A 12,879-nucleotide genomic window follows, 5' to 3' on the forward strand; every position below is an offset into this window, starting at 1 on the left:
CGCTCGAACACACACATTCTATCCCTATGCTGACCTCTGACAGCTGCCTCTCCCTGCACAAACACGGAAGCAGCATGGCGTCAGACAGCAACAGCTCCGAGAGCCAACGAATTGCACAGCAAAGATTGAGGATAATTGCCGGGCATTTACAGAAACATAAGGACGACGACTCGGGAACTATCGCAACTGAATGCAAAGCTGAAGCGAATAAAGGAACGGTGCCGAGAAAGAGGTAGGACTTGGCGGTGGTGATGCGATAGCAGTGGATGGAGGATGGCTACGCTGAAATGCTAGCTGGTAGCTAAAAGTGATTGTCATACAGTATGAAACAGCTGTCATGCATTTCCTTGTTATTAAAACACAGTATTGGTGTCTTTTACAAACGGAGAGGACCTCCTCGGCATATGATTATTCATACATTTCCGATTTCATTTAACTAAGGAAATTAGCCAGTTATATGTGCGCCAACGTTAATGGTCCTCAAACAAAGTGTTCATTCATCGAAGAAGTGGGTGCGGCGGGACTGTATTCTATCCAACTCTTTTTAATTGTTGTTGTTGTAGGCTGCTTAGAATGTGTTATAGGAATGTTTGATATTGAATTGAGGTCAATCCTACATCATTTCCTGTACCATTTTGTCATAACTTGCCAACGTTATGTGAGCACCGCTAGCCACTCGCAGTGACAGTGGGCAGTTGGAGTTTATGTAAAACTACAAGATCAGCTTGCCAACATTTCAAACTATTTCAAGGTAGCCTATTCCATTTCACATCTATATTGTTAACTATAGCTTAATAGGCTACTGGCATTGTTTTGATACTGACACTATTCTGAACAACTAGGGAAATCTCAGCTCTGTTTGACTGCCATGACCAGAATTAGACGCTATATTCTTGAGCAGAAAACAAGTGGTCATTACGATGGTGAAAGTTATATATGTAGTCTTATAATCTATTTTTATCTAGAGGTTGTTTTTACAGATTTAGTTGGGATTTAGGTGTGGGACACCCTCTCCCAGTCAACACAATTGACAGAAGTCAGAATCTGATAAAGTTCACCAGTAAAACTTTCTGCCTAAAACTTGGATCTGATTGGCCAAGACCTGTGGTGGTCTGACTCTCAATTCCTTTTGAGGCGAGTGGGCTGTTCAGCTTTTACAATCGTGCTGTAGTGACATCTAGTGTCAGATATGTTAAAGCGACAAGGATGACTAGAGGACACTTTCATATATTTATACAGAACAAAATATATATTCTTAACATGTAAAGTGTTGGTCCCATTTTTCATGAGCTGAAATAAAACATCTCAAATGTTCCATATGCACAAAAACCTTATTTCTCTCAAATTCTTTGAACAAATTTGTTAGTGAGCATTTCTAATTTGCCAAGGGTGCTGAGGAGTATTTATGTCTGTAATAAAGCCCTTTTGACTGAAAAAAACGAATTCTGATTGGCTGGACCTGACTCCACAGTGGGTGGTCCTGTGGCTGCACCCCTTCCCAGTCATATGAAATCCATAGATTAGGGCCTAATGAATTTATTTCAATTGACTGATTTCCTTATATGAACTGTAACTCAGTCAAATCTTTGAAATTGTTGCATGTTGCGTTTAACATTTGAGCTTTTCCGGTTTGGTGGAATCTCTCTCTATTACCCAATGGATGGTAATTTTAGTGCTGGTTCATGGACACTATTGTTTGAGCTATGACAATAAATAAGACATAAGCTATGCCTATTTCCCTCGTTTGAGTGCCCCCCCCTTCCACCATTATCCAAATTAGAAATAATTTTGTGGACCACTTGCATTATTATCAGTACACATAAATGTAACCTCGATGAATTTGCCTACATTTTCTGGAATTGAACTTGGGTTGTTCCATGTCATTTCAGCAAGCAATGACACCCACCATCTCAGATTGTTTTGAAATGGTTTCTGCAGTTAGAAACATATAAAGATAAGCATTCCTGTAACATTATTATGTTGAAATATAATTTGACCTCTGGTCAATTTAAGCTAGATGGCCCTTTTTTAATTTATAGGATTCAGACAATATTCAATAAATATTACCGTATACGGCCATATCGTAGGAATGGCGTGGGAGGGATGTATGCCGTTTTACAGGCTCCTAACCAATTGTTCTATTTTGTGTTTTTTTCCCGCTTTGTTTAACTTATTTTGTACATAATGTTGATACTACTCTCTCTTATGACCGAAAAGAGCTTCTATCAGAACAGCGGTTACTTACCTTGAACTGGACGAATACTTTTTTTTTTAATGAGGCTGACTCAAAGGATATAATGTTGCTCCCAGACAAGGCCCAAATCCCCATCATTCACATAAAGAAAAGGAGATCAAGGTGCCTTGTTTGAATTCGTTGGCAAGTGGGTAACCCGCCTCTACCATCCATTCTATTAGCCAACGTGCAATCACTGGAGAATAAACTGGATGAGCTCGGTTCGAGACAATCCTGCCAATGACACGGATTATATACAGTTGGCTGGGTTTTCTGTGCATCGACAGAACAGCTACATCCGGTAAGACGAAGGGTGGGGGTGTGTTTATTTGTCAATAATAGCTGGTGCGTGATGTCTAATATTAAGGTAGTCTCGAGCTATTGCTTGCCTGAGGTAGAGTAGCTCATGATAAGCTGCTGACTACACTATCTACCAATAGAGATCTCATCTATATTTTTTTGTAGCCGTCTATTTACCACTACAAACCGACGCTGGCACTAAGACCGCACTCAACAAGCTGTATAAGGCCGTAAGTAAACAAGAAAATACTAATCTAGAAGTGACGCTCCTAGTGGCCAGGGAATTTAATTCAAGCAAATTTAAATCCGTTTTTCCTAATTTCTACCAGAATGTCACACACAATCAGAGGGAAAACAATTCTAGACTACCTTTGCTCCACACACAGAGACGTGTAGAAAGCTCTCCCTCGCCCTCCATTTGGAAAATCTTGATGCTAACTCTCACCACCTGATTACAAGCAGGAAGTACAACTGACTCGCTCAGTATAGAAGTGGTCAAATGACGTAGATGCTACGCTACAGGACTGTTTTGCTAGCACAGACTAGGTTCCGGGATTCATACAAATGGCATTGAGGAGTATACCACCTCAGTCACCTGCTTCATCAATAAGTGTATTGATGACATCGTCCCCACAGTGACTGTACGTACATATCCCAACTAGAAGCCATGAATTACTGGTGACCTCCACACCGAGCTAAAGGCTAGAGCTGCCACTTTCAAGGAGCGGGACACTAACCCGGACACTTATAAGAAATACCGCTATGCCCTCAGACGAACCATCAAACAGGCAAAGTGTCAATACAGGACTAAGGTTGAATCCTACTACACCGGCTCTGGCGCTCGTCTGATGTGGCAGGACTTGCAAACTATTACATACTACAAAGAGAAACCCAGCTGTGAGCTGCTCAGTGATCACGCTCTCCATAGCCGATGTGAGCAAGACCTTTAAACAGGTCATCATTCACAAAGCCGCGGGGCCAGATGGATTACCAGGACGTATACTCGGAGCATGCGCGGACCAACTGGCAAGTATAATTTTCAACCTCTCCCGAATCGGGTTTGTAATACCTACATGTTTCAAGCAGACCACCATAGTCCCTGTGACAAGAAAACAAAGGTAACCTGCCTAAATGACTACCACCCCATAGCACCCATGTCAGTAGCCATGAAGTGCTTTGAAAGTCTGGTCATGGCTCACAACACTATCATCCCGGAAACCGTAGACCCACTCCAATTCACATACCGCCCCAACAGATCCACAGATGGTGCAATCGTAATCGCACTCCACATTGTCCTTTCCCACCTGGACAAAAGGAACACCTATGTGAGAATGCTGTTCATTCACAACAGCTCAGCGTTCAACACCATAGTGCCCACAAAGCTCATCACTAAATTAAAGACCATGGGACTAAACACCTCCCTCTGCTACTGGATCATGGGCCTCCCCCAGGTGGTAAGCGTAGGCAACAATACATCTGCCACACTGATCCTCAACACTGGGGCCCCTCAGGGGTGTGGACCGCCTATAGGGAGGAGGTCAGAGACCTGGCAGTGTGGTGCCAGGATAACAACCTCTCCCTCAACGTGAGCAAGACAAAGGTGATCATGGATGACAGGAAAAGGAGGGCTGAACACGCTCCCATTCACATCAGCGGGGCTGTAGTGGAGCTGGTTGAGAGTTTCAAGTTCATTGGTGTCCACATCACCAACAAACTCATGGTCCAAACACACCAAGAAAGTCGTGAAGAGGGCACGACAACGCCTTTTCCCCCTCAGCAGACTGAGAAGATTTGGCATGGGTCCCCAGATCTTTAAAAAGTTCTACAGCTGCACCGTCGAGAGCATCCTGCCCGGTTGCATCACCGTCTGGTATGGCAACTGCTCGGCATCCGACCTTAAGGCGCTACAGAGGGTAGTGCGTACAGCCCAGTACATCACTTGGGCCAAGCTTCCTGCCATTCAGGACCTATATACTAGGCGGTGTCAGAGGAGGGCCCAAAAAAGTGTTAGACTCCAGTCACCCAAGTCACTGTTCTCTCTGCTACTGCACGGCAAGCGGTACCAGAGTGCCAAGTCTAGGTCCAAAAAGTTCATTATTTGCTTCTACCCCCTGTATATTGCCTCATTATTTTATTGTTACTTTATTTTTAAAATATTTTTTTTTACGTATGAAAATATTTTATTAAATTAACGAAACTGAGAATTTAATAAATAGCAGAAACAGCACCACCTTGTGGTCATAACCTGGTAATATCAACCAAACAACTTTAAATAAATAAAAAATTCAGAACAGGGCTAAATAACCATCACCAAATTCACTGAGAATCCATTAAATGGTGTAAAGAAACAATGCTCCTAGCTGTAGCTTCATAGCACTTGTCAGACATAGAGAACTGATACTGTATACTGGCCTTTGGGGTGGGCTTGGTTTGTGTGGTCCGTGGGTGTCTTTTGACTTCACGTCTTAATCATTGTTAAGAAGAGGTTTGGTCCAAACTGGATATTGGTTACTATAGTTATAGAATTTTATATGAATCCTATAAATTGAAATCGCCAATTTGGGAGCAATCAATTAGCGTAATTTCTTTGAGTTCAAAAAGTTTTTCAACAAAACAATGTTGCAGGAATGCAATCTGAGATGGTGGGTGTCATTCCTCTTTCCTGTGCTTTTTGAGGTGGAACGACCCACTTTTCACTGGAGTGTAGGAATGTTGTACACTTCAAAGCTGGGCTACTGGTTTTTCTACTGCTGGAATGTCATTCTGGAGTTGACTTTCAACCTATACCTTTTGGGCACGTTGTTTCAAAAGGCGTTTTAAGGCCAGTCCTTTTAATAACAGTCAGACCTTTTGTCTCTTTCTGTTGGAATAACTTGAGTGCAGACACAAAATGAGGCTACCAATTTAATAAGGTGTTGAACTAGCCTAATGTTTCTGATGATCAGCATTTTCTTATGCTGTGTGTAATATTTATTACAGTACTTTCAAAAGATTCCCCCAGCTCTCTTAGGATTAATGTTAGCTAAGGGACAGAGACCAGACCACTGTTGCTTCCATTTAATTGCACAATAAATTCATTAACCTCTGGACAGCCGTATTCGGCTGCTTGTTGATGCGTGGAGTTGTGTCATCGTCCAGTGTGATGACAGGAGATCACACAGACTGGCATGGAGAGTATGTCTGTCTCATTTCTCAGGCTCCTCATAATTTACACTGCCTGGCTGTTTTGGCAGGCATTCATCATGGTTTTACTTCACTACGTTAGCATCCCATCACGTGTACCAACGTGATTCATGGGTCCCTTCTAGGAGTTGTGGGCCTATTTCATCTGTCTGCTGGGGAAATCTTGAATCATGTCGTATTATAACTCTGTGATTTCTGAGAAGGATTCCCTTAGGATGAGCTTAGTGATTTAACACAGACGAAGAAGCACATTACTGAACTGTCAGAGCTCAATTATGTTGTAGATATTGAGATACAATTCCTCGGTGCTCAACCCTGTTTCTTGTGTCCTCTTCCATGATTATCATTAGGCCTATGACGACGATGTTCCTTCCTTGGAAAATAATTTTAGGAGAATATCCGGTTGTTGGACATACCTTTGCTAATGCCCTTCTATGATATGCATCATGATGCTCCTCCGCGGAGTGTTCTTGATGAAGGGAATGTACTTAACGACCTGAGATCTAAGCCACACCCTGTCTGATTGCTGTTGATGATAGTGTTTGAGATGAATAGCTTTTCTTCCCCAAAGTTACTTTGCCACCGGCTTTTCACTGTTACCCCTATATGCATTTAGTAGTGGCGCACCACTGTTGCTAAGTTGTGGCCGTCGCCCACCCACCGCTGACTCTGCCACCGCTGCTGATAAAACACATCCTAGGGGGAACCACTGCCTGTGGTTGGCTGTGTGCAGTACACATAGGAAGGTCATCTGTCAGGGGTTACGCCTAGGTGCGACTGCAGCCTCCCATACTGCAAGTATGGTTACTGAATAACTGATAGCAAAACGAGGGAACTAGGACATTTCCCCATTGCAACAGTTTGATAAGTGGCAAATAAACCACTTTTTCAACTACTACTGTTTGCAACAGGATGTCACGTATGGACAGTCTGCCGTTTTCATGAGGTGCAAGGCCAAGGCCTTCTAAAAGTGCTTCTGTGTATTGTCTTCCTGCCTTGAGATTTTTGTCCTGTGTCCTCCTTTGACCTCAGACAGCATTAGTACAGTATTAGATGCTGCTACAATAACAATGAAACTGACTTCAACTGTTTGTTTCCCAAGGCAGGAGATTATGAAGTGGAATGGCTGGGGGTACAGCGACTCCAAATTCCTCTTCAATAAGAAGGGTCAAGCAGAATTCACAGGCAAAAGGTACAGTATACTGTCCCCAACATTTGCAACCAATTTTTTTTTTTCTCATCAAGAACATGATATGTATTATGATCTGTAAATATGAATGTATCCATTATTCAGTGAAGGAATATTCAATCTGGATTGTACACATTCTCAATCTGGATTGTACACATTCTCAATCTGGATTGTACACATTCTCAATCTGGATTGTACACATTCTCAATCTGGATTGTACACATTCTCAATCTGGATTGTACACATTCTCAATCTGGATTGTACACATTCTCAATCTGGATTGTACACATTCTCAATCTGGATTGTACACATTCTCAATCTGGATTGTACACATTCTCAATCTGGATTGCACTCTCCACTCCATAAAGTTGAAGTTGGAAGTTTACATACATTTAGGATGGAGTCATTAAAACTGGTTTTTGAACCACTCCACAAATTTCTTGTTAACAAACTATAGTTTTGGCAAGTCGGTTAGGACATCTACTTTGCATGACAAAAGTAATTTTCCCAACAATTGTTTACAGATTATTTCACTGTATCACAATTCCAGTGGGTCAGAAGTTTACATACACTAAGTTGACTGTGCCTTTAAACAGCTTGGAAAATTCCAGAAAATGATGTCATGGCTTCAGATAGGCTAATTGACATCATTTGAGTCAATTGGAGGTGTACCTGTGGATGTATTTCAAGGGCTACCTTCAAACGCAGTGCCTCTTTGCTTGACATCATGGGAAAATCAAAAGAAATCAGCCAAGACTTCAGAAAAACAATTGTAGACCTCCACAAGTCTGGGTCATCCTTGGGAACAATTTCCAAATGCTTGAAGGTAACAGGTTCATCTGTACAAACAATAGTACGCAAGTATAAACACCATGGGACCACGCAGCCGTCATACGGCTCAGGAAGGAGACGCATTCTGTCTCTTAGAGATTAACGTACTTTGGTGCGAAAAGTGCAAGTCAATCCCAGAACAACAGCAAAGGACCTTGTGAAGATTGGAGGAAACAGGAACGAAAGTATCTATATCCACAGTAAAACAAATCCTATATTGATATAACCTGAGAGGCCGCTCAGCAAGGAAGAAGCCACTGCTCCAGCAAAGACTACGGTTTGCAACTGCACATGGGGATGAAGCTCATACTTTTTGGAAAAATATCCTCTGGTCTGATGAAACAAAAATATAACTGTTTTGCCATAATGACAATCGTTATGTTTGGAGCCAAAAGGGGGAGGCTTGCAAGCTGAAGAACACCATCGCAACCGTGAAGCACGGGGGTGGCAGCATCATGTTGTGGGGGTGCTTTGCTGCAGGATGGACTGGTGCACTTCACAAAATAGATGGTGTCATGAGGATGGAAAATTATGTGGATATATTGAAGCAACATCTCAAGACATCAGTCAGGAAGTTAAAGCTTGGAGCAATGGGTCTTCCAAATGGACAATGACCCCAAGCATACTTCCAAAGTTGTGGCAAAATGGCTTAAGGACGACAAAGTCAAGGTATAATAGAGTGGCCATCACAAAGCCCTGACCTCAATCCCATAGACAATTTGTGGGCAGAACTGAAAAAGCATGTGCGAGCAAGGAGGCCTACAAACCTGACTCCGTTACACCAGTTCTGCCAGGAGGAATGGGCCAAAGTACACCCAACTTATTGTGGGAAGCTTGTGGAAGGCTACCCAAAATGTTTGACCCAAGTTAAACAATTTAAAGGCAATGCTACCAAATACTAACTGAGTGTATGTAAACTTCTGACCCACTGGGAATGTGATGAAAGAAATAAAAGCTGAAATAAATCAATCTCTCTACTGTTATTCTGACATTTCACATTCTTAAAATAAAGTGGTGATCCTAACTGGCCTAAGACAGGGAATTTGTACTAGGATTAAATATCAGAAATGGTGAAAAACTGAGTTTAAATGCATTTGACTAAGGTGTATGTAAACTTCCCGACTTCAACTGTAAAACCTTCCCCTCCTTGGGTCGTCACTAGTTACCACAGCCACAAAGTCATAAACCCAGCCTATTTCTACAATTTCTCTTTTGAAAATGTGATTTTTAACCCTAACAATAACCACACTGCTAACCTTAAATTAAGACCCAAAAGCACCTTTGTGTGGTCATGAATTTTTACGATATAGACAAGTTTGATATTGTGGCTGTGCTATCTAGTGGAAACCTCCTCGAGATCCTAATTTAGAGTGGGGTGCTAGTGCCATCTAGTGGCTGGTATCTGTATCCTGCATATCTTGCCTCAATTCAGTCCCAGACATAAGAGGTCAATTAGTGTGATTATCTGTGATTTGAAATTCCCCGTTGGAAACTCGGATCATTGCCTTGAATGGAATGTTTGTACTTCTTCCCATTGACCATAGATTGGCTAACAGTTTTTTTTTTAGTTCTGTGTCTGCCAACAGTTCTCATGGTTGAAGGTGTGCAATATAACATTTGAAGAAATATGCCGAGTGCTGTCGGAAATGATTACTTTGAATCTCAGTGGATGTAGAGAAGCCTTTTATCTCCACTCTGCCTCTAGTGACTGAGGATGTGTTCAGTGCACACCGGCAGCAGAATGGATCGTTGTTTTACACCTTTTTATCTATCGCATTATAAAGGCAGAGATGGGCCTTAGTGTTTTGTACTTGTGATGTATAGTTTGAAGAACAAAGCCTTGCCTGTCAGACTCAAATCAAAGGGGTCTTGTAGACTGCATGCTGTACTCTGCTGTGCTGTATGTTAAGCTGTGTTTGCGTAAGGGGGGATTATACAGGATGCTGTGCAGGAAATGGTTCCTCTGTTTATTCTAGGTTCTAAATTGTATCAACCACCTCTTTCCATTCCGTGCCTTCTCTTTTGAATTATTTCTGGGTGCTACATATGCGTGGCTGGGTGGAAGGAATGAAAGTCAGAGATTTCTCCTCTCCTCCTGAGAGAATTCTCCTCTGTGACAGAGGCTTTTTCATTAAGGAGTGTGTTTTCATGGTCTGCTGGACAAAGGCAGACTACAGTCCCCTGATGTGCTGGCCTCTGCTGTGCCAGCGGTTCAAGTACACAGCGGCTGGCGTGCCGGGGACGGCACGGACAGCGCTGTCATTGGTCTCTCCTAATAACTTCATTCAGCTCCGACCACTACACACTGACGTCACATCAATGACAGTCGGACAGGGTTTTCTGTGTATATTTCACCGGTTCCCAGCATAACACCTAGGTCTGAGGGATTATGTTTACAGATTGGGTCAGAGGTCAATTGTGAAGTAACTTTCCTTTCTTCTAAACCTGTGTGTTTCTGTTCATTGCAGGTATAGGCTAAGCGGGATGGTCCTGCCCAGTTTGCAGGACTGGTTTGAAAACACCTTTGGCGCCAGTGTGAACCATAAAAGCCCCGCGACAGTGAGTGACGTTGTTTTCAACCCTCGTCACCTGTTGAATTGAATTCCAATGACCGCAGCAGTCCGTTAATGGCTCCTCCTCCCATGTCTTTGTCCCAGCCCGCCCTGAATGCCAGCGCTGTTCCACCGGCCAGTCTGAACGAGGCGTTCGTTGAGGACCTGAAGGCCACGGGCATCCCCTTCTCCCATGAGGCTGAGGACAGGGTGTTCCGTGCCCACGGTGAGGCATGCTGGGAAGGCTGTGGTCCTCCAGGGCAATGGGCGTAGTCTGGAGGGGTCTCGCACAGACGCTGAATGTTGTGATCATGACGTCACCTTTTTTGTTTTTACGTAGAACATAAGCAGCCTGAATCAGAGGAAGCTGTCAATATCACACTAATTATACTGATCATACAACCATAATTGCTCTTTTTCGTAGTATACTAAGTATATTACATTTTTCTCTCTCTTATGTTAACAGGTCATTGCTTACATGAAATCTTTGCTCTCAGAGAAGGGAAGAAATTTGAGCGGGTTCCGGACATGGTGGTGTGGCCAAGTGAGTTTTTGCGACACTACTATTGTAAATGGTCCTTGTTTTGATTTTATTTTGTTTTTTTTCCCTCCCACATTGCTTCTTTCCATCCTGGCTTAGGTGATTTAAAGGGTTAATCTCTGCAGAGGCGTAGGGATATTAATATGTATGAGCGGAGGCTTAATAAGAAGCGTCAGGGGGAGGGCGTTTGATATCCAATACACCACGGCCGGGCCCAGCACAGTACCCCCATGAATTATGCCACTGAGATTGGTTCACTGCAGGTATGGCCGGCACTATTTTATAATGTAAATGAGTGTTGACTTATGGCTGGAACTTGATTAGCCGGCTCCCAAATGGCCAGCAAATCACAAAGCTCCTGTAGCAGCATTCAAATTGGAACATCCCCTGAATTTTAAACTCTCCAAATCCACACAAAATTGCACTCCCTCTAGTCGCAGTGATGTAAAACATGAATGCCAGTGTAGTTACTTTAGTATGGTTGTATATTTAAGTGGAACGTTGTTAGTCTTGTGAACTCTTATTCTCACACCGAAGCCCTTTGTTTAATTGGACGGCAGAGTGTGTCGGAACGGAGACATTTCTCATTGGCCTAGCGAGGAGGGCTTGAGCCCAGTGAAGCTGATCCATGTAGGTGGATTTTTCTGCTCTGTCTCCTCACCCTCAGTCGCTCAGCCAGGGGACCAGTGTGAATGGACGTGGGATTGGCCAGAGCACCTTGTCCGCATTGATCCCCCACACCCCACCCCAGAGACCCGGGCTTCATGGTCTCTGGCTCCATCTCAGGAATGCCCCCAGCCAAATCAGAGACATCTTTCCCCGGAAGCCCCCCCTGCCTATCCCTGTCTCTCCCTGTCTCTCTGCTCTAATAGCCCAGGGCTTATGTGAATGTTTGTTTTCCGGAGGCTGATGGTTTATGTGGCATTTCTTAGTCCCTTTGCCACATGAGTACTCTTGTTCTCGTCCCCAACACTAATTTATGGCTGTGTGTTATATAATGACACGGGATAAAATGTCCATCCCAAAATTGTTGCGGTGTTCTTTGCCTCCGCAGACTGCCACAACGACGTAGTGAAAATTGTGGAGCTGGCATGCAAGCACAATGTTTGTTTGATACCGTACGGCGGTGAGTCTTTAAAGAAAATGTTTTGTAAACTCTATAGTACAATTCATTCTAATAATATCTGCTTTAAAAAATAAATAAAAATCTCCCAAATGTAATAACTGATTTACAAGCAGATTGATAATGATAACTGTTATGCCATGCCTTCATCATATAAGTCTGCTCCGGGGTCCTAGCAGTACTCTCCTGGTCATGCGACCTGGTCCGGGAGAACTGCAGGCCCTAACCCCTCTCCTCTCTTCCTCCAGGAGGGACCAGTGTGACCAGTGCTCTAGAGTGCCCCCCGGAGGAGACTCGCTGCATCGTCTCTCTGGATACTTCACAGATGGTGGGGGAATCGGAGCTGCACACAGACATGCGTCCCATACAGCACTCTGCTCTGCTCGGCATTTTGTCTCAACACGACTTACGCTTTTCCTCTTTTTATATGACAGTATAATGTCTTGCATAGTACGATCAGCTGACAATCTATATTTTAGTAGGGACAGTAAGCCGGGGTTTCTTTCTTTTGGATGTTAGAAGCTCCTGCTGCTGTGAATGTTGGAGTCTAGAACTAACTGTAGATGTGCAGACAGGAAAGGTAGCGGTCAGCAGAGGATGCTCCTATATCCACACCAAAGCTCATTCAGACTTCCAGCCGAGACTCACTCTCATTATTGAACTTTGGGAGAATCGTGTGGCAATAATTTGCCAAGCTATCCTCAGAGAAATGACTGTTAGTGAAGGATACCCAATAGGAAACAGCATTTAATAGCAGTACTGTACCACTCTGCCCAGGTGATATATTGGCAGTCTGGACAGCGCCTAGTCCAGCAGCCACTGAGGGGGTGACGTAAATGCTCGTGACCAGTGCGCTGGGTCAAGGGTCACGGGGGGGTAGCGGGTCTGAGGGAGGCACATGAAAGGCTGTGTATGACAGCAGCAGAC

General features: G+C 43.6%; 1 protein-coding gene across 1 annotated transcript in view; it reads left to right on the forward strand.

Moving 5' to 3' along the window:
* The window catches only part of agps (alkylglycerone phosphate synthase), a 45,727-nt gene continuing 32,848 nt past the window's right edge, over window positions 1-12,879 (forward strand). Inside the window, exons 1-7 of the mRNA XM_065012773.1 lie at window positions 1-232; window positions 6,819-6,908; window positions 10,205-10,295; window positions 10,394-10,514; window positions 10,755-10,832; window positions 11,884-11,955; window positions 12,201-12,280. Of these exons, the coding sequence (XP_064868845.1) occupies window positions 27-232; window positions 6,819-6,908; window positions 10,205-10,295; window positions 10,394-10,514; window positions 10,755-10,832; window positions 11,884-11,955; window positions 12,201-12,280 (738 nt within the window). The 5' untranslated portion in view covers window positions 1-26. The remainder of the gene's footprint in view (window positions 233-6,818; window positions 6,909-10,204; window positions 10,296-10,393; window positions 10,515-10,754; window positions 10,833-11,883; window positions 11,956-12,200; window positions 12,281-12,879) is intronic.

Source organism: Oncorhynchus nerka, linkage group LG3 (genome assembly GCF_034236695.1).
Source record: "Oncorhynchus nerka isolate Pitt River linkage group LG3, Oner_Uvic_2.0, whole genome shotgun sequence".
In the NCBI taxonomy this organism is placed as follows: domain Eukaryota; kingdom Metazoa; phylum Chordata; class Actinopteri; order Salmoniformes; family Salmonidae; genus Oncorhynchus; species Oncorhynchus nerka.